At 50.1% G+C, this 27119-nt stretch overlaps 1 protein-coding gene and 1 long non-coding RNA gene across 3 annotated transcripts; one reads left to right on the forward strand and one right to left on the reverse strand.

Annotated features, from left to right (window-relative positions):
• Positions 1–4615: 4615 nt before the first annotated feature.
• LOC134555538 (mucin-2-like) lies at positions 4616–19795 on the reverse strand. 2 transcript variants are annotated; one of them, XM_063407192.1, is made up of 5 exons: positions 19378–19795; positions 9442–9912; positions 8061–8390; positions 7568–7728; positions 4616–7429 (listed from the first exon to the last, which is right to left on the reverse strand). In XM_063407192.1, exons 1-5 carry the CDS (start codon positions 19682–19684, stop codon positions 7403–7405), a joined length of 1296 nt encoding a protein of 431 aa, XP_063263262.1. In that variant the 5' UTR covers positions 19685–19795; the 3' UTR covers positions 4616–7402. The 2 variants fall into 2 exon arrangements, with proteins under 2 accessions (XP_063263262.1, XP_063263261.1); XM_063407191.1 differs by having other exon boundaries at positions 4616–6767; positions 19378–19793.
• Positions 19699–26974, forward strand: LOC134555539 (uncharacterized). The gene is made up of 3 exons (XR_010081447.1): positions 19699–19834; positions 22305–22430; positions 25305–26974. It is a non-coding gene; the product is annotated as an uncharacterized LOC134555539 (long non-coding RNA).
• Positions 26975–27119: the final 145 nt, after the last annotated feature.

Consider the following 27119-nt stretch of genomic DNA (forward strand, 5'->3'; position numbering starts at 1 on the left):
GTTGTTGCCATCTCATGGCCCCTTGCTCAGACCTCCCCCTTCCACCCTTTCATCACCACACTGCGTGTTCTGCTCTTTCACTGCAGGACACAGACACGGGTGCAGGGCCTGATTTGTGATGTGTCAATCAGCTTTGGCAGCTGCCAGATGGCTTGCAGGGGGAGATGCTGGGGTGCTTGGCTGCAGGGGGTGTTCCTTCAAGGTCAGAGGATTCCTAGATGCAGTCCTCTGCTTCAGCCCTCTCCCATGGGATGGGATGTATGATCCTGTCCTCTGAGCTCTCACTTGGTGGACCAGAACAAATTGAGAGCATTTAGTGTGTTTTCTCTATAATGCTTTCAAATATTCTGGTTTTTTTCTCCCAGTTATACTGTAAATTTTGAGTTATGTTGGATTGTGCTTACAGTGTTTGCTATGTAAAGCTCTGAGATGCATATCTGAGCTTGGATTGTTCCTTTAAGGGAAACTATGCACAAGAACAGAACAGATATAGAATGACCATAGATTTACCCTGTCGAGACCCAATAAGGAGCAGCTGACTTGACAAGTGCTGGTAAATTGCTTCCTCTTGTGTGGCACAAAACAGGTGGAGAAATCTTGTTATTTAAACAGAAAATTCCATGACGCTCATAAAGGGGAGGTTGCTGGTTTGTTTTATGAGAATAGAGTGCCACAGTGGCAGAAAAGGGCCCTGTGAAATTTCCTTATGTGGTTTGAATTTTTTTATTCCATTTCCCTCTGAGATAACTTAATTTTATAATTGCTGCCTGTTGAAGGAGAAGGGGAGAGGTGAATGAATGACACTAGCTTAGACTCTGTAAAATAAAGGGAAGTCTTTTCCCAGTACTTCTCTAAGCCCTTTGTGGAAACAGGTTCCCTTTCTGCTAGACAGCCACAAAGTTTTGTACACAGCTGCCTTTCACTTAAAAATATTGAGATCCTTTTGAAAAAGTGGGCAAAATTTCTCATCCTGCCCCTAACATTATCTTAAGGGAAAGTGAAGCAATGATCATGTTAGCTGTGTTTATTTGCCTGTGTGATCAGAAGGCATAGCCAGGACTAGTGCAAAGGAACACTGCTAATTTTGCACTTGTCCCTAGTAAAACCCTTCTCAGTCAGAATCAAATGAGTGTCTAAACCTGGCTGAAAGTCATGTTTAAGAACCTATGAGTCTTGTCTTGTTCCAAACAGAACCTGTAATTCAGCACTAAAAGCTTCAGGAGTCTGGACATAACAGCAAATTTTTAAGAAAATACTGAACAGGGCTGACTGATCATCCCTCTTCCTACTGTCCCAAGAAAGATCAGTGAAAGGAAACACTCAAATGCTTGTGAGAGTCGTCTTGTGGCAAGTGATGTGTGCTTCTGAAAGAGAGAGAGGATTAAAACAGGGGAGGAGAGAAGTTACCCTGCGGGACATTGTCAACAGATGTTCCATTGTAGTTCAAAGAGAGCTAGCAAAAGGCTTCTGCTGCAGGGATATATTAATTCTGGGCAGTTCATCACAGGGAGACCTGTTTTATGACTGGGAGGATACCTCTGGTAGCTTACTTAGCTCTTTATTTGAACTGTGGGTGGGGAATCTGGTCTACCTGTAAACAGAGAGGGAGCTCAACAGTAGGAACAAACATGTGCTTGTTTTCTTGCAGCTGTGCCCACTGTCAGTCTGATCAAGATCAAGCTGGTTCTGTGGTTCAGGGGGTTATTTGGCTGATGGGTCATTGAATAGAAAAAATATTACAGAGGAACTGAGGCTAACCATTGTTAAACTGCTGGGCCATGTGAAGCAGACCTGTGTTAAGTATGTCTTTCAAGTACTTATTGGTCAGGAAGTGGGAACAAGCACAAGGAAGACCGTGCAGGCTGTCAAACAGATGAATAATTTGATCCCTTTGTATTCAAAATGCACAAGATTATCAACCTATCCATGCTTCCTTCATGTAGCAGTTAATGGTTTCTTATAAAGTCTTACCAATGTTGCAGAATTAACTATGGTGGGGGATCTGGCTCACAAGTTCTCTATCACCAGGCACAATTAGAAAGTCCTCTTCTGGGAGCTTCTAAGTGCTTTATTTCTGCCATTGTTTTGAAGCTGTGCTCTGGGTGAAGGTTGATTTTTTTCACATCTGTGAGGAAACATGACCCCTGTAGTATTAAAATGAGGAACATTCTTCATTCAAATGTGTTTGGGTGGGTAAGTTTGAATCCTGTTGTTATGTTACAAAGTTCTGGGAGATTAAAACAAACCAAACCATGAATGATTTGGGGAAACTGCTAGGAGACATTTTTATTTGCAGTCATGGTCTTCCAGCTTTGCTTATCAGTTCAGTATGTGTCAGTAGAACTGAAAATTTGGCTGTTTTATGGACAGTAAGTGCATGATTTCTTCGTGGGAGATGGAAAGTATTATAGGAAATAAGATTCCTGTCTCAATTCTGCTATGCAGTGAAGCAGAGGTAGCAAGTACGTGAACATCATGGGCAGAGGCTCAGGAGTTACACTTAGAAAAACTGTCCCACATCCCCCATGACAAATCCACATTTATACTGATTTGATGTAGTTATAGAAAAGTAAGTATAAATAATGTGGAGGTGTGCAGCCTCCTGTTTCCTTCACAGGTGATGGGAAATGGCAGTAGGCATTTCTGTTCTCACTTGGGTGTAAGAACATTGGCTAGTAAAATCTTCCAGGTTCTGCATCATTTCATTATTGAAAATTTACTGCTCTTTCTCCCTGGCTTGCTTCTGTATTTCTGCCCCCTGGATCAGTGGAATGCTTTTTTTATTCTGCTTTAAGTGGTAGCAAGCACAGGAGACAATTATCCATGGGAAATCCTTATGGGATGATTGGTCTTACAAGACCCACACACTGCCTTGTCCACTCCAGTGCTCCTCATAGCAGTTTCCCTGTCTCTGACCATCCTCTGTAGCCTTATTTACAGACTTACAGTGTGACATGATGGTGAAGACAGTCCCTAAAGCTAAAATACAGACACTGAGACATGAAGGACAACTGAGTGGGCAGAGAAATGGCACAAAGCACAGGTAGCCCTGCCCATGGCCCAGCAGCTCTAGCTGCTGCACTTTTCAGCTTCTCAAATCTCCTTCCCTTCAAAACATGGATCTGGAGAGAGGAGGAGGGAAGGGCAGAGGATGCAGATGGGTCTTAAATTTTGGTGTTTCTTTACCTGTGTTCCTTTCCTTTCTATTGAAGCCCAAGTGATTTGGTTGATTCTTGGTCCCTTGCTAATTAGTAATATAATCGTGCTTTAGCCTAAGAGGCATTAAAACTAAACCCCATCAGAGGCAACAGCCACACTCAAGGAGAAATGCAGAAGTTGGCAACAGCTGGTTTCTGCTTCTGTCAGTTCTCTTTTCTGCACAGGAAAGGTGAAGCCCACTCAACTGGCCCATGGTCCATCTCCAAACCTGGCCACCTCAGAGGCTGCATCATCTGGCTGGAAGGTCAGAACTCAGCTGGGCAAAGGCACAAAGCTTTGTGTGTCCCAGGGGTGGCTGCCTGCAGAAGCCTGTCCTGCTGCTGCCTTTCCAGCTAACACAGCCCTGCTCTGAGCTGCCTCTCCAGCACAGCAGCTGAGCAGTTTGTTCCACAGAGAATTAATCAGTGGGCTAAAGGCAGAACAGAGAACACTCCAGTATAAACCACCAGAATAATGCTGACTTTAGACCTGAGAAGACTGGCTTAGTTGTGGCATGTTTTGTGTGGTTGTGTATTGGGACCGGACTGAAATCTCTGCAGGGTTTAGAGTTCACCCTCATGTCTTCAGATTACTCAGCAAGCACTTTGCTAAGCTACAAAGTCTTTGTTTGCTCTCTCCTTGCTCCAGATCTTCCAAGGATGTGCTTTCCTAGATTCATTGTGGGAACTCTTTAGAAAATAGTATAAGCCAAATTACCAAGTAGTTTCACTCACATTTTGCTTTTGCAAAAGAAAATCTTTGATACAAGCAATCTATGACATGAGCTGGCTGATTTTGCCAAAGTATTTTAACAGCTAGGAGAGACTCAGCTCAGGAGAGATTCTTACCAGGTCTGTAGCAGAAGCTGGGTTTTTGAACATTTACCTCCCTGCAGGTCTGAGCTCTGAAGGGAAAAGTTCAAAACAGCTATAAAGCTAAACAAAAAGATGTGCCTTTCAATTTGCTTTGTCTGCTGTGCTATAGAAAGAAACATAGATGAAGGTACTTAGGTTTGGATTAGGCTGGCTTTCAGGATATTTCTGTAAATAAGGTTTGAGGTTATAGCTGACGACATGAGAATATCTTCAATCAGTCAAAGGAAGGGAGCCTAAAGGTGTAGATTAGATTTTTTTAGCCTAGTGTGTTTCTCTAAGACAGATTTCATCTGATTCAACTGTACACAAATTAATCTCAGTCGACCCAGACCAGGACTGACCCTGACAAGAAGGAACACAGACAGGGGGTGGTGTCCTTCTGAACTGTCAGAGCTATGGTTCATAGCTGTCTGGCATTTCTAGTTATCAGCTCTGTGAGTCTTTGTGCCCCAAACTGCTGCTGTTTATCTATCACAGAATTCATTGTGATCTATGAAAGCTTTTCAGTTAGATGTTTGCAATGAACATACGAGAACTGAGACACTTCTGGCATTTGTAACTTTATTGCAGAAAAAAAAATCCACTATCAACATATTTTACAAACAAAGTTGCACTTTGGTGTTGGGTGAGTTTTCCTCCTCACCCCTTTCCCCTGGACAGCGATGCATGGGAAACCAGAAGAACCAGCCCCTGCCCTTTTGATTGTGTGCAGACACACTTCCCAGATATGCCAGCCTGCACCAGTTCCAGGCAGGATGGGGTTCTATTTTCCACCACTAACTTGCCAACTTTGTGCTGAAAACCAGTAGCACCCTGCCCTCCGGCAGGGGAAACAAGTCTGTAGCTAGGGAGATCGCTCTGTGCAGACAATGCTTGATACAAAAGCTTTGGAGTTGTGACAATTGCTCTTTAGTTCTCATGCAATCACAGGAGAGAACCAACCCTCTTGACAGATGGAAGGCCAAAGCCAAGAGCTGAACCCCAACTGCACTGCAGCCATTTGTCAGCCACTCTGGAAGCAGCACCGCAGGCAGGAGGAGATGCTGCCTTCCCCAGTTCATCTATTTGACCCAGACCCAGGTTCTGCTCCACCTTTGGGCTTTCCAGTAACTTGAGCTCAGCTGATGGGGAAATTCCCCTTTCCCTGCTACAACAACCAACATCAGCACTGGGAAGAAAAAAGGTATTTTTGCAAGTGAGGCCTGGTATCTGTCCTTTGTGGGGTTCAGTGATGTTGCTACTGAGAGGAGAGGAGAAACTGAGGCTTGTAAGAGCAATGTGGCAGATAAATCCTAGCCCTTGCTGTATCCTGAGGGAGCAACTGGCTTAGCCAAAAACCAAACACTCTAGAGAAGGCATGTGTTTCCATTTACCAGCAGCCAAATGTGAGAAAACAGGAGCAGGTGTAATTACATGAAGACAATTTTGAGGCAAGGGCACCAAAAGATTCTCTGTTTTACACTCAGAGGCTCTGGTCTATGGGTTTCCTTGAGAGGCCCTAAGAGCCTTGGACAGTCTACAGCAGTGATATTCTGAGGCAAAAGTGCAGAATCTAATCAGCATAACACCAAGAAACGGAGGGGGAGGAAGGCACCTACATCCAAGATCTGTCCTTATGACAAGACACCAACTGGCTCAAAAGACCAACATCACAAAGTAGAGGAGCTTTGACCTTGCATAGCACAGGAGAGAGAGCAAAATACCAGTTTTGTACAATAACTTCCAGCAATCAGATGCTAGAAGCAAAATGGGAGGTACCTGAGGAAAGGCTTGTGTTAGCCCAGGCAGGGAAATGGACTAGAGCATTTACTGGGCCTGGGAAAGGAGTTTACACATATGCCAAGAGCTTCAAGTGTAGGAGACACGGTTTCCTAATTTTGGTGAGACCAAATTAGTGTGTCTAGTTGGCAATAGAGTGAGTCCTACCAAGCTCAGTTAAGCTAACATTGTGTTCATTTTCCTCCCAGCAACTTCAAAGCAACATCAAGTAGCAGGGGCACTTCTCCAGTGGCCACAAAATTGTTTTCTCTGGTTAAAGAGAAAGGGTATGCATCTAGGAAGGAAGAAGAGTAGTCTTTTATCCTTCTGGTAGGTGTTGCAGGATGGGTAATGCCAATCCTGGGACTAAAGCTGAAACAAGAACAAAAAAAAGTGCAAGAAAACCCCCCAAACAAACAACCTTAAAAATACAGAACAAGAGGGAGCCCAAGAGAACTGATTTCCACATCCTTGGCTTCCTCAGAAAACAGCAGTTCCTTTGCTGGCACTGTGCTACACCACCAGTGTTAAGAGCCCTAGTCTGGATCACTTGCCCACCTCCTTTGAAGGCAGCAGCCACCAAGATGAACACAAGAGATCCATGCAGAACACCAAGGCAAAGGCCATCCTGGCTAATTGGTTGCCACACTAAAAGGAGGAGACACCTCTTCAGGTGTTGCTTTGAGGAGAGCCTGGAGAAAAGGGTCAGACTTGGGCTCTGATTTGCAGCATAGAAACTTCAACACTGAACTATTTAAACTGTCTAAAATCAAAAACCATCTGAAAAAGATCTTTCAGTTGTGTGCAAATCACAGCCCCTCATTCCTCAGCAGATCGTCTGGGACCAAGTCCTCAAGGTCTTTTCCTCTGGGCAGTGGATAGCTTGGTTGCCTAGTAGCTGTAGAGGGAGAGAGGGGTGTCCTCCATCATGTCATCCTAGAAGCAGAGAAGAGGGTGCTTTAATGAGATGTCTGCACAATGGCATCATGGTCGCAGCCTGGGAGACTGCTGTGCAGGCAGCACAGCTTTCTCAGCCACAGTGTGGCCTCTGCCCAGCCATCCACCTAAATGCTGTCACTGTGCAGTTCCTGGATCTTTGAACTGTCAGTCTCCCTCCTGCTGCAGCATTTGGAGAGAAGAGGTGTGTGCAGGAACTGCCTGCCTGCTGCAGGGATGTGGAAAACTCTGGCTGTTGAAAACTCCACTCAGCTTGAAACAGCATCAGCTTGCTTGCTAGCTGCAGTACTCTTCTATGCCAGAAAGTCCAGGGAATTATTTGCAGCTTCCCCAGAGGTAGTCCAGCCTCTGGAACCCTCATATATTTTTATATTCACAAAGGGTCAATTACAGACAGATAGACAACCTCCCTGGAACAGAGCATAAAATCTGCTTTGTCATAGTTACAAAGCAAATATATCAGAAAACAGGAGGAGAGGTTAGGAAGGTGTCATTTCAGGACAAGCCTGGATGGAGCTCTCCTTCCTCTCTCTAACCTCTCAGCATTCCCCTGCAGAGTGAGGGGAAGGCAGAGAGCTTCTTTAGTACCCAGCCTTGAGACTTGCTGTCTTGATTCAAACCTTGGATGGAAGTAGAGGGACCTAAGGAGGAACAGGAGTGTGTGATCAGCATTGGTGCTGCTGCAAACACCCCAAGCATTGCTAATGCAGTAGGAGGAGAACTGCAAAGCAGTCAGTGGCAGGCCAGCCCACGCCAGGCTGGGCTGAGGCTCCACTCACCATGGGCAGGTCCTGCAGGCGCCGGAACTCCATGCGGTTGTGGTGCTGGCGGTAGCGCAAGAAGCCCACCAGGCCCAGGATGCCCACCATGACAATGAAGACGGAGATCACGGTGATCACCAAGGGATCAGCCCTCGTTTTACCAGCCAGATTGGGTAGCTCTGCAAGGAGACCAAGGGAATGAGGTCAAAGGAGAGTCTTTGAGGGCTGGAACAGCAAAGCTTTGTCTTCTCTGGTTCTGCTCAGTAGAACCAAGAGGCAATTTGAGGTAGCTCCAGCCCTTTGCCATGTTTTGAGAGAACAGGTACAAAACAATTACAGAATCTATTAGGCTGGTAAAGACCTCTGTGATTATCAGTCCAACCTATGACCTAACACCATCTTGTCAACTAGACCACGGCACTGAGTGCCACATCCAGTCTTTCCTTAAACACCTCCAGGGATGGTGACCCCACCACCTCCCTGGGCAGCCCATTAAAAGCAGAACATTTACCTGAATTCTCATCATCACCAACATCCACCACAGAAGCCTTCTCATGCCTGGACTCCAATGTCTGTGCCAGTGTGGGTGTGCTGGTGGGGATGGCAGCTGTGCTGGCAGACGTGGAGCTGGTCATGAGGGGTGTCACTGTCACAGTACCAGAGGCAGTAGCTAAGGACGTGCTCCCTACAGTGGAGATGGGAGCAGAGGAAGGTCTGGGCTCCACAGTGCTCTCCTCTGTGGCACCCACAGGGCTCGTTCCTGGCTTGGTTTCAGACCTCGCTGCTGTGGGCTCCAGGGTGTGCCCATCAAAAAGCCCTGACTGAGAGCTGTTAGCTGTTGCTGCAAAATAGGAACAAGCAGTTATTTCAAAGGATCCAGTGCAAGCATACTGTTCTGTGGGACTGGACAAGATAGAACAAGACTGTAAGGAAGACTGCTGGGACTATAGGAATAGCAGCTTATTGTCAGTCCTTTGGAAAACAAGCAGGACCTTTAGCACAGCCACAGCTGAGCCACACTATAACCCACAGTGCTTAGAAAGTCCTCTCAGTTTTCATATGTGCCAATCTGCAATGTCAGCCAACCTCAGCTGAGCCCACAAGGCTGTCCTTGGGGACAAAGGACAAGTAGACAAGCTTAAACAACTCTACACAGCTGGGGATCACCCCAGAGCAAGACACTGGGAAAGGCCTCTCATCCCTCCTTACAAGGAGCACAAAGGGAGCTGCCCAGGGACTGGGTAGCAGCATCCCCTGAGGCTGTGTCAGTGGGCACAGAACAGCAGGACCGTGTGACACAAGCCAGGGAAAACAATGCAGTTGTGCATGAACACGATGCAAATCAGTGATCAATCAGTATCTGCCTTGCATTAGGGTGTGTGACAGCCTGGCAGGCCCCAAGATGGACAAAATTGGGATTGCAGACCCTATAGCCAGTCCCCATGCTTCCCAGAGGGGTAGGGTTTCCTGTGGTTGCCCAGGGATGGAGGAGCTGTCACTTGTCCTTGCCCATCCCCATGTTTTGTGTAAAGAGAGGGTGTGCTCCTCCAGGGAGGCTCCCATTGAGCCCCCAGCCCTGAAGCTAGAAAGGTCCTGCAGGGCAGTGCTGCTAAGGAATGTTGTTTCAGATTAGATATATGGGGGATGTCCCTGCACACCATCAATGTCCTCATCAGAAAGCAGCTAGCACAATTAATACCAAAACTAATGACGTTTGCAAAGAGGATGCTGAACTAACATCTCTGCAAATCAGTTGCACTGAACTGGCTCTGCTTAATGTCTCATTCCCTTCTTCTCCCTCTCTCCAGTTCCCAGGAAAGTGCTCAGACATTTCCAGGTTGTGCATCCTTGAGGCAGAACTTTGTGCACGGGCAGTAAAGGCAAAACCTCACCTGGCACAGTGTTCAGAGGAGGTGTGGGGGTTGCATCATCCCTTTCTTCAGTTGTGCTGAAAGGCTCTGTGGCTTCATGGCTGGGCTGGTTTTCTTCCAGAGTGCTGGCAGTCAAGGCAGGGGAGGGGATTTCAGTGCTGCTGTTGGCTGACAAGCTCATGTTGTCATGCTCAGGATGTGTAACTGTGATATTCCCAGGACTGGCAGTGGTAGAAGCCTGCTGTCTCTCTTCCTTGGAGCCTGCCATGGGGGTGGTGGGGATGAAGGCATCGTCCTCCTCTGTAGCGTGGGGCCCAGTGCTGCTGAGTGTTGCAGCAGTCAAGTTTTTCTCCAGGCTTGTCTGAGGAATGGCACTAGTCACTGGACTGAACTCAGAGGCTTCCCTTGGCTGATGCAAGGTTAGCACTGTGCTAGGAAAAGGTGATGGTGACACCGAGGCCTCTTCTGACCCTGCTGTCTTCTGACCCTCTCCTGTGGGACAGAGAAGTTTGTTAGAGATCCCACAGTGAGAGAAGAAACAGGGGAAGGACAGAAACAGAACTCCTTTATCCCTTTAATTCCAACTCCAGCACAGGTTCACACTTGGGAAAAGGACTCAAACAGCTCCTCTGTCTTCCTGATCTTTGAGGCAGGGACCTGTTCTAGGGGACTTTTCCCTTACCCTCCTCTCCCTCAAGTCCTGTGCTGTTGTTCTCTAGGGTCAGCATCACCAATCCCTCTATCCTCAGCCAACTTTTAAACTTTTTTAGAGGATTTGGGTTTGTTGGAAATATCACCTGAGACCTGATTCTGTAAGAAATTTAGATAAAGTCTTTTTTGGTTCATTGAGAAACAGTCAAAAGTAGTGCTCAAAAAACACAAATGAGGAAAATGTGCAACAAGACTCTCTAGCTCCTCTGGCCCAAAGAAGTGGAGAAAAGTGATAATTAATAAGACTGCACATGGCAAGGGTAAAGCATATATATATATATATACCTTAGTAGTAGTGTGGGATTCTGCTGGAGGGGAAGGTGAAATGGGTAGACAGAGTACTCCAGCTAACAGGGCTGGGGTGTGCTTTAGGAGCTTCATGAGCTGTTTATGAACACATCACCACCGTGATGTACAGCTGTTGTCATAGAAATGAGGAGCTATTCAGGCTCCCACTGCAGCGAAAAGGGGCAGCTTCCCTGAAGGGAACCTGCAGCAACCAAGGATCCCCCAGATCCACAGCTGCTAGACAGTGTGACACATACAGGAGGAGGAAAACCACAAGGCTCTTACACTGCCTGTTCATTAACACAGATCCTGTGATGGTTTTTCAGGGTATAAACAGGAAGAAAACAGAGAAATGTAGCCACATTAGGGTGGACTCTCCAATTTAAAAACATCTCATAGTCAATATTTGGACAATTTCCGTTAAAGATTCTATCCAAGCCACAGAGGACTGATGAGCTAACTGCAGAAAAAAATAAAGGTACTGAAGCAAATCTATCATCATGCCCCTTCTCTCCAAAGTGAAGAAACATCCAAAGCAGATGCTATCAGCAAGAAACATTCATCTACCAGCAAAACAGCCCATTCTCAAACTGTTTTGGGAAAATTTCAGCAGTTTTAAAAAGCTCTTCACAACAGACAGAGTTATCAGAGCTCTTCTCCAGCTACAGCACTTAAGAGGCCCTAAAAAAAGACACAATACATGGCTCTCTCAAGACCTTTGCAGTACCCTGACCAGCTGGAGAATTCAAAACCCTGGAGCAGCCTGATGGAGCTGTGCTTCCCCGGCCCGGGGCCCCAGTCCCAGGAGGGCTCCTGCAGGGATGCACAACCCTGCTCAGCACATTCAGAGAACAGGCTCTCCCAGGGAACCCCAGCTTAAACTTAAACAAGACCAAAGGCCTAAGCCATGCTCTCTTTGGCCTCGCCTGGATCCAGATGTGCACGGCCAGAAAATGCCTCCAAATAGAGCGAGCCACTCTGCCATGGAGCTCAGGTGTAGGATACTCCAATGACACCCGCAAGGAAAAGAGCTGAGCGCTGGCTTTCCTGGGACCAGCACCAAAAGGCACCGGTGTGAATGTGACAATTTCCAGCCCTAAACGCAGCGCTGCTCTTCAGCACGGGGTGGGATCCCAGCAGCTCCGGGTGCCGGCTGGGCGCTGGCGGACGCTTGCACAGTAAACACCCAGCTACCTGCCCCTCCACAGAGACACAGAGCCGTGCTGTCACTGCGGGGTAAACAGGAAAGGTGGTGGCCAGGTGCCTGGCCAGTGGCAAGGCTGGCTATGTGCCGCTCTGAATAGCTGGCCTGTGCCTGGGACAGCCTCCCACAGGGTGGCAAGTCATGACTTGAGTCATGCAGAGGAAAGATTTGTGGAGAGCTGTCTTGCACAAAGGCCTGAGCAACTGTGAAACCATTATGCAGTTTCTGAATAGGAAAGTAATAGGCAAGATGGGTGCTAATGTCTTTACAAGCACCTGGATGGGTGAGGCTCTTTAGGAGAAAATGGGTCTTAATGTCTCTACCAAGCTCCAGATGCAGAGTTCATTGCAGAACCCAGACGGTTTGATTACAGTTTAAACTCCTGAATTTAGAGGTGTTAGACAAATGGGTCCGTGCAAAGTCTATTGCAGAGCCCAGACAGTCTGAACTTCTGGTGGGTTTGCAGAACCCAGATAGCCTGAACTTCTGAACTTTGGGGGGAAATGGGTGATTTTACGCACAAAAGTCAGAGGGAAGGCAGATGATCCCTCTCCACATGTCAAGAACTGGTATCCCTGCCACGAGGTGCTGTGGGACAAGAGGGCTTGCGGGGACAAGCAGCTCTCCCCACCCCGCTGCATGCACAGCTTCCTGCTGTCTGCAAGAGGGAAAGCTGGTGGGATTGGCGTTTCCCTAAGCTCTTCTCTCCAAGAAGCCACTTGGCTTCTTCCCACAAAATTATCTGGTGTCCATCACTGCAAAACGACGTGATTCCCGGATGGATGGGCCGCTCTGGCTCTGGTGTAACACAGCACTATGGTGTGTGAAACCTGGTTTGTAGAGAATTGCTGAGATTTTAAATTGGCAGGTGAGGAACAAGGGACTCGATTTGAGTATGGCAAGTGTTGATGGCACCTCAATTAGCAAATCATCCAGCCCAGCACATCACAGCACACCCAGCTCAGGAAACAAAGGAGAGCCTGAAAAAAGGAGAGCCTAATCCAGACTAACACAAAAATTCAAGACATTAAGAGATGATGGTCGGAAGACAGAGAAAGCAAGAGCCTTAAAATGGCCCAGGAAACAAAGGACTGAGCAAATCCTGATCACCTGGGGACAGGCAGACAAAAGATTCCCATCACCCATCTGTCAGCTCCTAAGGGGTAAGGGCACATCCAAAGTCAGCAGTCACCAAGCAAAGCACCTGGGGAAATCCCCCAGAGGTGCAAATTGTTCCTTGTGAGCTGTAGGCGTCAAAAGGCACAAGCGCTGAGTTTTACTTCAGTTTTAGTTTAAAATAAAAACACTCCTACAAAGGGCCTTGCTGCAATGCTTTGTTTGCCAGTTTTATCATCCATCCAAAAGGGCAATCCCCATTTCAGAGGGGAGAGCAGAGCACTGCTGCTGGGGGAGACCCAGCAAACCCCTCACGGGCTGGGATCCCCGGCGGTCCAGCTCCTGGTCTGCCCTGGAGCTTGGTACCCAACAGGTTGGAAAATATCCAGGTCCAGTGCAGTTGTTGCTGCCCCAGTCTCTGGGTGCTGATGGTTTTAGCTGTTTATCGGTTACCTAGAGAAAATGCAGGTCAGAGCTCGTTCCTCTGGCGTCTTCCTGGAGCAGCTCTGCTTCCTGCACCACATGCCAGGAAAGCCATGGCTGCACTGCCTAAGGCATCGCCCTCACCAGCTTCAGGAGACAAGAGGGAACCTTCTTGTTTCAGATGCAAATAGAAAGGGTTAGAGTGAATGCTTCACCTTTTCTGTGATTCTCCAAGACATGGTAGTTGCAGCACCCCAGGACAGCTGGTAAAGGTGGATCCATAGCAAAGCAGCTACGACTGTCCCAGGATCTGTAAGCAAGACCTCTGACCATAAAAATATCTGTTTCCCTGATAGGAGACCAAGGGTGAGCTTGCTTTGGTTACACTGAGGTGCCTGCTAAGCAGAGCTGCTCCCCTGGCTACAGCCCCACTCCTGCCCTGTGTCTGTGCTAACCTCCAGGCTCAGCCTGTGCGTGGTGAGAACCAGAGATCCCAGACCACATTAGGGCAGGGCTGGGGGATTTGGAGCAGCAGCTCCCATCAGACCGTGCTGACTGCAGTGACCTCTGTCTGGGAAACAAGAGGGGCAAAGGAAGAGAGTGGTCCCAGGGGAGGAGAGATGCAGTCAACCAAGAAGCAGCCCCTGCCTTGGACAAGGGTGGGAAACACTCCCAGTTCCTTGGGGGAAGGGAGGGCTCTGAACATCAGCCCACAGCTTCGACCCCTCCCCAGCACTGTCTGACAACACTGAGGGACATCCACACATCAACCCAAGCTCCCAACTCCAGATCAGACATGGTAAAATGATGCTATAACAGAGAGGAGTGAAGGAAGCCAGCTCTGCAGGAAACGGGGCCTGTCCTGCCTTGTGCTCCCTGCCCAAGATGCAGGGCTGGGGCCAAGCAAGGGGCTGAGGAAGGTTTGCACAAGCAGCAGAGAGACACTGCTGTGCCAGGATAGTCACAGAGTGGGGACTGTGGTGTCCATCCTCTGCCACAGCAGCCACTTCACCATGTATTTGCTTCTCAGAATAAAACAATGACAGAACAGGGCCTCAGCTAGACAAACCCCTCAACAAAGCTTCTGCCACAACCCTCCAGCTGCTTTCAGCAGCATCCTCTGCACCCTCCTTCCTGTCTGACAGAAACAGCAGCCTGACCTCCCCAAAGGTCACCACCGACCCAGCTCCAATCCATATGCGTGAACACTTTTTAGAGTCCCAGGTGAGAGCTAAGCACAAAGATGAGAAGGATTCACCAGGATTTCAGAGAAAGTGCCCATGGGAGCAGGACTCCCTGGTGTGGATGTATGCTCCTGCACAGGCTGTCACTGTCTGATAGCACCTCACTTAAATCAGCTTCCTACAGAATGCATGTCAAACCACTGCTCTGATTCATTGAAAAGGCACCCAAACCCTTCTACAGTGCTATTTTGGTGCACTAAATGAATTCAATTACCATTTAAGTGTAAAAGCTCCATTTGCAAACAGCCTAGTAAAATGGAAAAATACAATGTTTAAAAAATAACAGCAAAAACTGTAACCTGTATGTATCAAAGCAGTTATATCTTATTGCTTAGCAAACTACTTCATTAAGTGTAGAAATTATCTTTTGTTGCCAGTTATTACATTTTATGGTTACCAACCAATGGTAATTAGACAATCTCTTAAAGGAAAAAAAGCTTGAATATAAATGCAAATAAAACCATATAGTGAGACTTAAAACCAAGCTCTTAATTTCATTTAAAAGCAGAACTAGAATAGCTCTTGATAAGATACTAGCTGAGCCTGATCTCTTTTCCTGGAATAATAATTAAAAAAACCAAACAAGTGGCAGAAGAGATTTCTGGAGCCCTTCAGGAAGGTTCCAGATGCACCCAGGGATGCTGTAGAGCAAACACCCTCATTGTGATGAAGCAAGCTCAGATACAGGTTTCGGCACAAGGGGCAACTGCTTTGTAAACTCAGCTCCAGCTGGATACCTTGCAGGACCTCGATGGAGGCAGGATGCACAGGCTCCAGTGCTCTCCCTGCCAGGGCTGATGCCCAGACTGTCCCCATCCTGGCTGAGAGAGGCTCAACAGACTCTCCCTGCTGCAAGGAGTCCAGGTGGGAGATGTAGGCACAGATCCGACCTTGGAGCCTGCTTGGGGCCCACAGTGAAGCTCTTCATGGCAGCAGTTTAATCCATTGCACCCCTCGTGGCCTCTGTGAGCTGCTCTGCAGGCATCAAAACTGGGGGTGCTGAACTGGGGGTGCTGAGCACCCAGATCAGCCCTGCAGGGCTGCCAGGGCAGGCACGCTGCAAAGCAAGGGCTGAGGTAAGGGACAGGAATAGAAAGCAGCTCTCCTGACTGAGGAGGCAGGTGGCCACGAGCAGAGCACGAGACAGGGGCAGATTAGATATGGGGTGCTGAGCGAGTGTGGCACTGGGGAGGGACAGCCCAGCACCCGACCTGCCCAGGCAGGCAGGAAGGTGCCTGCTCAGGGCATCTGTGGATACCGGGCTTGAACCACGGGGAAACAAAAAGGGGAGGCGGTGCTACCACCTTGACAGATGGCACTGCGTTGGGAACCAAGACAACCAGCCAATGTGGCATGGCAGAGCAGGGCAGAGCAAGAGTTGCAGGAACAGGGATGAGCAGCCCTGGAAACAGCACTATAAATGCCAAGCACAGGTACTTCAGTACTAGGAAAACCCATAAAACAGCACAGAAACAGCACAGCCCAGAGCACACAGTAGTAGGGCAGCACCAGCCCAGTCACTACCTGCAAGAACTGCATCCCAGGCTGTCACACTTCACCTGGCCCTGCCATATGAGATCTTCCTCACCCAGCCAGGGGAGAGAAATGCAAAAACTTCTTCCCTACAGGTTTGCAGGAAGCTCCATCACTGATCCCCCATTTGGAGGTAAGGGGCTAATTCCAAATTTCTGTGGCAGGGAAAAGGGAGAGCAGGCTGCCTTGCTCAGCTATTGCTGTCAGAGCAGCCAGTTATTTTCCACAGGCCACATACAGCTTGGCAGGAAGGTGCCTGGGAGACTCCCATGATGTCTGGTTTTGTTCCTCAGTAGGGGACTAGACAGTGGTGAAGACCCCTTTGCCCAGAAGCAGCCGGGCACACCCATGGCATGCACAGCATGGGAAGCCTGCCCCTCTCTCGGGTTGTGTAACCCCAGTAATACAGCAACAGCAGGGAGCTCTGGCATCAGACAGCCTGGCCCTGCTTACCTCAGGAGTCACAGCTGCTGTGGAGGAAGCATTACCATCATTAGGAGAAAATAATTAGCCACTTGTCTTAATAGCAGCCCCATGTTAGCAGGGAGCCTACTCTTCAGTGCAGTGTGACATGAACTGGGGAAAGTTTGGACATCAGGAAGACTGCCCAGGCCTGAGCAGCCCCCAGGTCCTTGCAGCTGTGTAACTGCTGGTTCCATGGGCTGTGAGGCTTGGAGGATGCATCCTGTCTTGCCCTGGGCAGCCCTACAGGGCTCAGGATGTGATCCCAGACCTCAGGGGCACTGAGCCCTATGAAAGCTGCCCCAGAAGACCTGGTGGAGATGACTACAGACCTATGGAAAACCCTGCAGCAAGAACTGTGACTGCCCACCCAGAGGGTCTTGGTGGGAAGGAATGATGGACAGAGGGTTCTGTGCTTTAGGTTGTCCCTGCTCCCCTTTGTCTGGAGGGATGGGGCCAAGCGAGCTGAAGGAGATGAGTGCTTTGCCCTTGCCCAGCAGGTCAACCCTTCTTGCAAGGGTAGCAGGGAGACAAGGCCCACTCTGCCCCTGGGGTTGAGGGAAAAGCATGTGTAGAAATGGCAGCAAAGACTGATGGCATGACATGAAAGGTTGGGCTGGGAGTGCAGGGTCACACAGCTGAAGGAAACACCCAGAGGAGAGGACCCAGCTGTGGCTCAGTTGTGGGTGCAGCAGAGCTGGAGCTGTCCTGTCAGGGTGGGGCCAAGTCCATCCACGTGTCCTTGCCCTGGGCAAACTAAAGGAAAAATATCACGGAAAATCAGCAGTGGGAGCCTGAAGCAGACACACTGCCTGCCTGTGTGCATGGCCCCGGTGGTGCCGACAGACAGGGCTTTATGTGCTCGTGCTGCTCCCAGCCCTGCACTGCTCTCACTGCTTGCAAGGCAGCTCGGCACGGGAGGGAAAGGCAGAAAAATGCCCAGACCAAAATTACTCGGGGTTTTATTTGTAAGGCTGATGGTGCTGGAGGAAGTGGATTTCCGCAGGCAGTGAAGAAAGGCTGCATTGAGAGGCTGGGGTGGGCAGAGCACAGGAGGCACAGCCTGAGCTCCTCCGAGGCCCTGCTGCAAACTTAGACAGGGAGTGCATGCTGCAGCAGGAGCAAAGGGAATCCCTGCTGGGAGCAGCTCACGGAGCTAGGACAAGCCCAGTTTCGGACAAATTTGTCTAGGGACTGCTGACTTCAGGGCCAACTCTGGGTGAACTGTTTCTCTCCCCCACTGCTGACCTGCTCAGATTTTCTGGTGTCTCCTTATGGGTTGTATGTGCTGTGGGGCATTTTATTATTGGCGGCATCTCTTCCTCTATTTTCTATTTTCACAAAACATTTGCTCTTTCAACCACAGCTGGCGTTAGGTAACAAATTCAAAAGCTATTGAGGGCAAGGGCCAGATCAGCTGCATAGGTACCATTTCCTGAGACTGTGAAGAATTTTGGATTGGGACACTAAGCAACAAAGATCCCAGGAAAAAACTCAGTGCAATCTTAATTTCTGGTACATTCTGGCAGCTTGAGTCTTGGACTTTGCAGCAAGAAGGTTCCTATGAGCCAGCTGGGCCAAGGGGCTCCCTGGGGTTTCCCAGTGTGCCCAGATTGTGAGACACAGGGCCAGAAAACAGCCCCCGGCAGCTCAGAGCTCCTCCTCCTCCTCCTTTCAGCGGTGGAAATCCTGAGCCCTTCCTCTGCCGGTGGCTGGTCACCTCCCCACACCCCATCACTGCACAGCCACTCTCGTGTGGGGAGTGCAGCTTTGCCCACATAAAGGGCGCTGGTTTGGGACTGCTCCCAGTGCTCAGCCTCAAACCCAGCTAAACCGCATCCGACACCCAAAACCTCATCCTGAGTGCTACTCTCGCTGCTGGGGTTCAGCTCCACAAGCATCTATTTTAGGGTTTTCCGAGCCCTAATTAGTCATAAGAAACTGAGTTTCTGTGTGTCAGCCCTGGTCTGTGTTGCTGCTGTCACGAACCTGGGATCTGATCAGGGTCTGGCCAAGGGTTTTTCTCAACCACAAAGAAGAAATACGTTTTGCTTCCTCCCTTGTACGCCGGGCAAGTCCCTAAATGCCACAGAGCCTTTGTCACTGCCAGAGTCACGGGGGAGGTGACAGCCCCCCGACTCGGGGCACACTCCAGCCACGCGGCAGAGCTCGGCGGTGTCGGTGAACGGGGCTGTCAGCGCCACGCTGCACACTGCGTGCGCCCACGTGGGGACGTGTTGATGCTAGAGCAGAGCCGAAATACGGCCCAGGAGAGTCTGCCTGGGCCCGGGGACCGGCTCCTGCTCCGTCCCGAGTAGCTCCGTCCGTCCTGCCCCTCTCCCCGCAGGCACGGGGCCCCGTCCCGCCGTGCTGCGGGAGCCGGCGGAGCTCGGGCTTTGTCCGGAGCTCCCTCGGGGGGAAGCTCAGCAGCGGCTCGTAGGCAGCCGCGACCCGCCGGGCGGGAGGCAGGAGGCTCGCAGGGCTGGATGCCGGAGGGCGAGCCCCTCCAGGGATGTGCTCCCCTTTCCGCACATCCCCTCGGGATCCCGCCGGGCGCCGGGCGGGAGGTGAGCCCGGGTGGCTCCGCCGGCGGGAGCAGCGCTGCCGGCAGCTGCCTTGTATGGGCAAGGCCGGGACCGGCGGCCGCGCTGCTGCCCGGAGCGCGGGGCTCACCCGGGACCCCCCCGAGCATCCTTGGGCCGCCTCACCTGCGCGTCCGCCGGGGCGACGGCGTCCGGGACAGAGGGAATTTCGCCCGAGTTCGGGGCCAGGCCCGGGGCCCTGCTCCCTAGAGGAGGAGCCCTGTGGGGAGCCCTCCAGACCCTTCTCCCGCAGCCCCACCAGCGGGCAGAGCAGCCCGTGTCCCGGCACTGCCCCGACGGCTGTCCCGGCGCTGCGCTCCCCGCCGCGGCGAGACCGGCGGCATCCCTCAATCGGTCCCCCCACCCCGGCACCCCTCGGAGGCCGCCCCGGTACCTGGCAGGGCGCAGAGCAGGCAGCAGGCGGCGGCGAGGTGGAGCAGGGCGCGCCGCGTCCCCTCCATGCTGGGCCGATCCGCGCTGGCTCCGCCGGCGGCACCGGGGCGGCGCCGGGGCGGGCCGGCGGCCGGGGCGGGGCGGGAGGAGCGTGGGCCGGCCCCGGAGGAGCGGGGAGGGGGCAGCTGCCGGCCCGCTGCCCCACATCTCCGTGTCGGACAGCGCACCCCTGGTCCAGTCCTGATTCGGGCCCCGGCATTCTCGGTTCGGTTCGCAACTCTCGGTTCGGTTCGCACCGCCGCCAGCATCACCAGTTGGCCCCCGGCACTCCGGGTTCGGTCAGGACACCCTTGGTACAGGATCCGACACCGGCCTTGGCGTCTTCAGAGCGGGCACTCCTGGTTCGGACAGGACACCCCCAGTACCATCTTTCTCTGTTCTGCAAATCCTTAGCCCAGGTTTGTACCACCTCATCACTCCATGGACAGGTTCAAGTGACCCCAGACCAGGATCTCACCACCTCCTAATCTGCTCTTAGGACCCTCCCTGAGCCTGACACCTCCATTTCTGCCCCATGCAGGGATGGAAAGAGCAGGTGAGCCCAACCTGGGGCATCATCCTGGGGCCTCCAGACAGTTTCGGGGTACCTGGGTCTGTCAGCAGAGCTGCATGCAGAGGTGCTCCAAGCACCCCTGGATAACTGCCCTGGCCAGCGTTCAGCCGGGCGCTCAATGTGCCACTGTTTTCTCGGGGCATCCTGCGCCCCTGGACATCCCCTGGCTTCACATCCCTTCCAGCCTTCCTGGGGGCTGGCCAGCCTCATCCAGGCACTGTGCAGGCTGAGCTACCCTTCAGGAAGTCTGACTGCTCTCTTCTGGCCAGCACTTCTGAAGAGGGCTCCATGTCATGGTGTGGTCTGTACTGATCCAGGCTCAGATCAGGCCGCTTTGGCAGAGGTGGGGTGTGGATCCCCTTCTCCATCAGATACTCGTGCCTGCAGCACCAAGGGGACAGAGGAGAAAAGTAGAAATGGGTATTAACCCAAGAGGTTTTACCTCCCTTTTTCAATACGAGGCTGCTTGGTAGCTCCTGCTCTCAGTTCTGAGGCAGAAGAGAGTTGATCTGATACAGAACTGATCACGCTTTTTACTGGCTTTATAAGAAAAAGTAAAATTCAATTTTAGCCCCTTATGGGAAGTGTGTTTCTAGCTGCTTTCTACTTACTGGCAAGGAAACTAGCTGTACCATGTTCTGGCAGAGGTAATTGTGCTTGTACAAATGTCCCAGTTCTAAGGGGAATTCTTTTAAGAACATTTACAACTACTTACTTTGTTATAGAAGTCTCCTACTACCAACAGAGGTTGCAGAGCTACCCAAAGCCTCCTTTACTCCAGACAGACTTGGTCTCTCAGTGCTGCACTGTGCATCACCCAGGCCAGGAGCCACATCTCACCAGCGAGGGACCAGGGCATCTCCCCGGGCACCCACCCCTGAGGAGGGCATGAGCTCCAGAGACATCGGCACTGCTGCTGTGCCCGCAGCTCATGGGCACATCCAAGGCCTGCGTGCTTGACTCACTTCTCTGCTGGCCTCTCCCTGGAGACGCCAAAACCACTTCCATCTCAGCTGGCTTAGAGAGGGTGGCTCGCAGTCGTCAAGGTTACCAGTCCCTCTGCTTTAATTAAGCACACAGACACTGCACGGGGTATTTTCAAGAGCTGGGGGACAAGGAGGAAGGGGGGCTGGGAGTCCCCGGAGGGGTTGGTGAGCAGCACCATAAATCTGGGCAGATGAGCCCCCCTGCAGGTCACTGCTATTACTTAGCTGATCTCTGCACTCGTTAGGATTATTATTAACACACTAATGAGGTACCTTTGGCTCACCATAGCAAGGAAGGAGCAATTGGAAGCAAGAAAAGGGACTGCATCTGTGTGACAATGTCTTTGAGATGATACTGCCCATGTCCCACCCTGGAGAAGGGAGCAAAACCGAGGGGAGCTTTAACATCCCACTGGTACACAGCCACTTTCTCATGGAATAAGCAAAACCATTCCCCTCAGACAGCAGGCAGCAGCCCCCCACATCTGTGTAGCCTCGTGGCTTGTTCTTGAGTACAACTGAAAACAGCCTTGCAAGCCCCAGCAGCATCTAGATCAGACAGGTCTGGGTAGCACTGAGAGTTGAGGACTTACAATAACTTTTGAAAAAAAGTTTTGTGCTAAAAAATCATCACAACATCAATTTCTGCCACTGTCACACCTCCCTCTTGCAGTGGCTCTATTCAGCTCCCATCCTTTTTTTCTCCTGGCTGCTGGCCAAATCAAGGAGCAGACCAGATATGATAATGTTTGCTATAGTAATTTAATAGGAAGAAGCAGATTATAGAAAAATAAGTGAATAGAAAATAGTGGCAGCAAAAGAGCTGAGGAGAAGTAAGAGCACAGGCAGGAGGGAGGGAGGTGCTGGCCCTGGGAAAGACAGGTAAACTCAAACCTTGGGCTGTGCCCCCCAGCCCGGGGTATGACACAGGCTGAGTGTCCCCAGAGTGAGCAGAGCTTTGGCCTTCCTGCCCCCATAATCTGCAGCCCCACACAATCTAAAGAGTGATCACCTGTTTCACCAGCCCAGGGGTGAGTGACTGCAGCAGTGGGAATCCTGAGCAGAGGGATGGCTCTGGGCATGTGGTGGTTCACCTGGGCTCTGGGCTCATGAAAATCATCCTATTTCTTGTACTGTGGCCTCTCTCCCCTCTGCCCTTTGCCAGGTGCACTGGGAGCATGGCTGGTGCACATTTCAGCCTGGCCTTGCAGAGCCCAGCAGATCCCAGCCTGCCCCCTGTCCCCTTGATTTTTGAGGGGACATGATTAGGATGGTCTTGGGGTAGAGAGGCCGAGGTATCACCCCTAAAGCGATGTTTTCATCCTCCAGAAGCTCTTCACTGCAGAATGAGGAGTGGGCCTGCTCTCAAAGGAAGACAACTTGGCACTTGTAGGGATTTTCAATTCTCAAGGAAACTGGAAGTCAACTGACTGGAGCAGAAGAGCTAATCACTGAGTGAGTCATCCCCCCTCCCAAAGCTGAAATATTAAACCAGTTTTTTTTATGAAAGGCAAATTAAGTCCCACAAGTCAGAGCCAAGAAAAGAGAATTTATCAGAGCAGAAGATGCCACTAGGGGACTTGCAGGCAGACAGAGGGAGCATTTGCTCAGCAGCCCGGGATATTACATCTCCTTTGTCTCTCCTCCAATGCGAACAGCACTGCCATTCATCTATTTTTAATAACAATGACGCAGGCAGTGAACCTGACTTCAAGGCTGGAATATCATCTTCTTCTCTCTGCATATCTGTCCTGACTCATCTTCTGTTCCAAGAGCTCTCCACAGCTTGGTAGCCCAGCAAAGGAAGAAGGGAAGAAAAAACTGGAAAAAAAAAAAAAAAAACCAAAAAAAACCCCACCAAAACAAACAAACAAAAAAAACCAAAAAAAAAAACCACCACCAAAACCAAAAAAACCAAAGCATAAGAGTTAGAGAATCATACTGGACAAGGAACAATAAACACTGTGACTTCACTGGCTCAGGAAGCCAGGGTATGGGAAAACTGAATGTATCTGGGGGCAGGCTGATCAGAGAGTGGGATCTCTCACAGAGCTGAGCAGGGATCTGGTAGCATCTGGATACTCGCAAGTTTTCCAGCTCTGTAAAAAGGGCTAGAGAAAGCAGGGGCAGAGCTGAAGGTGCCCAAGCCTGGGCTGGCATGGGCACAAGCTGAAGAGCCCTGTGGTGGCAGAGGTCTTCAATGTCAGTGTCACAAAAGGGACAAGGCTCTTAGCTGTTGTAACTGCAGAGATAAGGAGTGAGTGGAAGTGTGAGGAGCATAACCAGAGGAGGAGAGGCTGCTATGCAGCCTGAGGACACAGAAAGCTGTGTTTTCATCTCAGAGATAACCTGGCTTAGCTGGGGAGTGAGGACAGTGCACCAGGCAATGCAGAAACCCTTTTGTGCCTCGACATGGGGCAGGAGAGGTGGGACTGATGGGCACTGGGCTGCTGCCCTCAATCTTCATAGGACTGTGTGGCCTCTTTCAGCATCTACCATGGTCCAAGATAGTGCAAATCTGTATTTCTGCACTGCTGAGAGAAGCCATGCCCCAGGTCTGCCCTGAGCAAAGGGGTCTCACCCTTTGCTCTTCAGCTCCCGAGGGCTGGAGCATGGTGTGATGGGCTCTGCCCAGGGCTGAAGCAAGGCACAGTGACACAGGCACTTGTCCCAGTGTTTGCACAGCCTCATGGCTGGGAGCACTCAGAGCCAGCCGGTTAGCTCGGTGCCACTCCATGACCACGGGACCACCAGGAGCTTGGTGCTAGCCATGCCACAGCACTGTGGCAGGGTGGACAGGCCCCGAACTGTAGCCAAGGCAGCAGATGGCCATGATGAGCAGGCAGGGGAGCACAAGACCAGTACAGGAGCTGTCAATTTTGGCGTATCCGTCTGCCCTAGAACAATCCCTTTCCAGTTTTCGAGGCAGGATGTCTGGTGCTGTGCCAGCCTCCTGCTTGGGCTCTGCCCAGCCTCCTGGAAGAGGAACACAGAAGATGCTGTGACATTCCTGTTGTTGCCAGGTCGTGTGCAGAGACGTGTGGTGTTGGGTTTGGGCTGACACGGCAGCAGGGCTTTGAGCACAAGGACACACTGCCTTGTCTGCACTGGTGATGAGACAGGATTGGTACTCAATTGGTCAGCAGGCACGAACATCCTTGTCCAGAGACAGCAGGCTGCCCCCATGGGGCCCTCCTTGCTGCCAGGAGCATAGGCATGACAAAACAAGGGGCAGCAGGTCAGAGCACAGCCCCAGCTGTGCCTTCTCCCTTCCCCTGCACCGAGTAGCAGGAAATACCCTCTCACCCACAAGCAAACTTGTCCCTGTTCTGCAAAGGCCACCTGCAGGGCTGGCTGAGTGGGAACATGTTCCTCCCAGGGAATCCATTAAGATGGTTTTCAGAATCTAGGGGTTTGGTGTGTGACTGAAAGCCTAAAGGCATCATTTTTTTCATGGCTGTTATGTTAAACATCCACCTAGGACAAGGGCTAGAAAAGGGCCTATGTTGACATGAATCAAGAGCAAAATCCTGGCATTCCCATGGGGACCCTCTCTTCCAGCTCCTGTGACATGACTTCAGATCACCACAGGAGAAAATCAGAGCAGAATTTTACCAGTCCTATCCAAAGATGTTTTTTCTTGACAGGTTTCATTCATAAAGTATTTAACGAGTTAAATCACTAAAATGCCCGATCTCATCACAGTACTGTGAGGTCAAACCACTGTCTTGGCCCCTTGGGAGGGAAGAGAGACAGTCCCTGTTGTGTGACATTTAATTTTGGAGCCCACAGAACCTTTGCTGGGGAAAACACCTGCTCTCCTGCAGTGGGGGCAAGTTTACGTGGGTTTATTGCATCAGCTTTACTTCTTGGGAAGGAGAAATCTCCCTAACTTCTCTCCCCCGGGGCATTTCCAAAACCTGTAGGAAGGGAATTCCCCCTTCTGCCTGCTCTCACCCATCTTCCAAAGTCTATTTTTATGTCCAACCGCGAGCAAACCCTCCACTGCTGCTTTGCCAGACTGGTTACATTTAAAAAGCCAAAATGATCTGTCTGGAGGAGAGAGTCAGTGTGAGAGCAGAGAGGAGCAAACCGCAGAGCCACAGAGCTGCTTTTTGGAGTGGCCTGTCTTTGCACAGAGCAGCCTGGGAGCATCCGGGGAGAGGGGAACACCCACGGTGAGCACAGGCATCCACAGGTTGCGGGACCCTTGTGGCATGCGAGAGGAGATCGGCAGAACCAGAGCAACATCTGCGAGGCTTTGCCTTTGATGAGTCTCTTTGATGAGTCTGCTAACGCGGTGTTCATTTTCCTCTCTCCGGGAAACAGGAGGAGACTACAAAAGTCACTCGTCCTCTGCAGATTTTAAGGCTCCAGATTCGCCCCGGTGCTTCTGCCAGCTGCGAGAGGGGACGGGGACTCTGTGAGACAAAGTTCTGCTGCATGTACAGCTTTTTTCTGCTTTCAAAACGTAGGGCTTGTAGTTGAGATGAAGCCATAGGAGGGCTCATAAGATGGTTTTATTTCCCTCTCAAAACAGGGCTCAATAATGTCAGGAGTCGCAGGATCTCATGCAGCGTTCCGTGAAACACAATGTGAGTGTTTCCAACTGAGATTCAACTTCACTGGGTCGCTGTGGTGTGTTTTAATGATGTTACTTTGCACCAGGCTGTGGGATTAGTGCTTATTCCTGGATATTACCAGTGAGACATTTGCAGTCTTAAAAGCAAGGAATTACACGTATCTTGCTTGGGGAAAAAAAGGAGGTAAATTTTTTGATGGGGAGCAAGGGAAAGAATTAATTTGCATAGTTCTGAGATCAGTTCCTAAAAAGTGCAGTAATAAAAGGCTACCACCAGATGTCATCTTAAAGCCAGCTAATAGATCCCGAAACAGCAGGGACGGGGATACTGAGAATAGCGAGTTACTGGGGTTTTTAATGGGATACAAAGTCTCAGGGATCATTGGAATCTAACATGGTGAAGGACCCCGGAGATGTTCCAGAGCTGACTTTGCAAAATCTTGCTGAGATAAATCCCAGCAAAATAAAAAGCACTGCAATTTAACTTAAAAAAAAAAAAAAAATCCTAAAGAAAAATCGTGCTAAACCCCCCTATTCTGATACTCAATTCTGCTTGAATATAGAGAGAAGAGACTGATGGTTCTGGGTAGTTCCATCTGCTTTGTCACTCATTAAAATGTGATGAATACAATAATAATTTTTTAATGACTTAATTACCAAAGCTTTGCTGCACCCTGTGTTTGAGCTGTCATTAGAACAGATGTTTGCAGGTGGTTGATATCTAACATTTGTGAGTGCGGGAAAATTTTGTGTGAAGAAAATCCAGGAGGAAATTAAGAAAACAAGATGTTTTTGCCCACACAAAAAGTACTTTGTTACCTGTGCAAAGATGATTATATTTTTTGTAGTTAAACCTATGGGGAAAGTTTCACTATTGATTGAAATTCTGAGACTAAATTTAATCAAGATTTTGCAAATAGAGAGATTTTAATCCAACTGTAAGAATAAGTCTTTGTTCAGTATTTAGAGCTGGTGCTAATTTGTCCAATATCAAACTGCCTCAAGCTGAGTGAGATCATGTTGAAAAGACTAGATGTAAAATTAATGATGAACGACAATGAGAAAACTTATGACTAATATGATATGGCAAAGCTGAGCGACACATTCTTGTCCAGGACTTTTTTAGTTACAACTCCTCTGGTTTTTAACTGCTTGGGATTTGGTTATTCTATCCAAAACTGTATAGTAAATGAATTTTGTTTGTTGAAGAGTTTCAGTAAAAATAGCTCTGCCGCTGCCAAAGATGAGGTCAGGGGGAAAAAATCAGCCTCTCGCCAATGTAAAGCAAAACCAAATCCCCTCACAAGTGTTTAATGAGACGTTCTCGTCCTGCCGTGCTTTGGAAGGGGTACTTGGAATCTGGCAGTGCGTCGCAGCAGGAAGAAAGGTATCTTTTCCCATACCTGTTACAGGCTGCCTACATAAGGATAAGTGATAATTTGAACAATAACAGTTTGTATGTGAAAAATCCCAGGTTTATTCCATCTTGGCAGCCGAATCCCCAGAATATCTGAGCTGGATTAAGCAGGTTCCTGGCGGGGACCGGGGGTGCCGAGCCGTGT

The sequence above is a fragment of the Prinia subflava genome, chromosome 10 (assembly GCF_021018805.1).
Source record: "Prinia subflava isolate CZ2003 ecotype Zambia chromosome 10, Cam_Psub_1.2, whole genome shotgun sequence".
Classification (NCBI taxonomy): domain Eukaryota; kingdom Metazoa; phylum Chordata; class Aves; order Passeriformes; family Cisticolidae; genus Prinia; species Prinia subflava.

Excerpts from the sequence above, each read along its gene's own strand:
- LOC134555538 (XM_063407191.1), bottom strand. The coding sequence starts at position 19,684 with ATGCTGGCGGCGGTGCGAACCGAACCGAGAGTTGCGAACCGAACCGAG. Across the intron at positions 9,913-19,377 it reads CCTGCTCTGCGCCCTGCCAG|GAGAGGGTCAGAAGACAGCA; the intron begins GTACCGGGGCGG and ends TCTGTCCCACAG. Across the intron at positions 8,391-9,441 it reads TCCTCTGAACACTGTGCCAG|CAACAGCTAACAGCTCTCAG; the intron begins GTGAGGTTTTGC and ends CCTATTTTGCAG.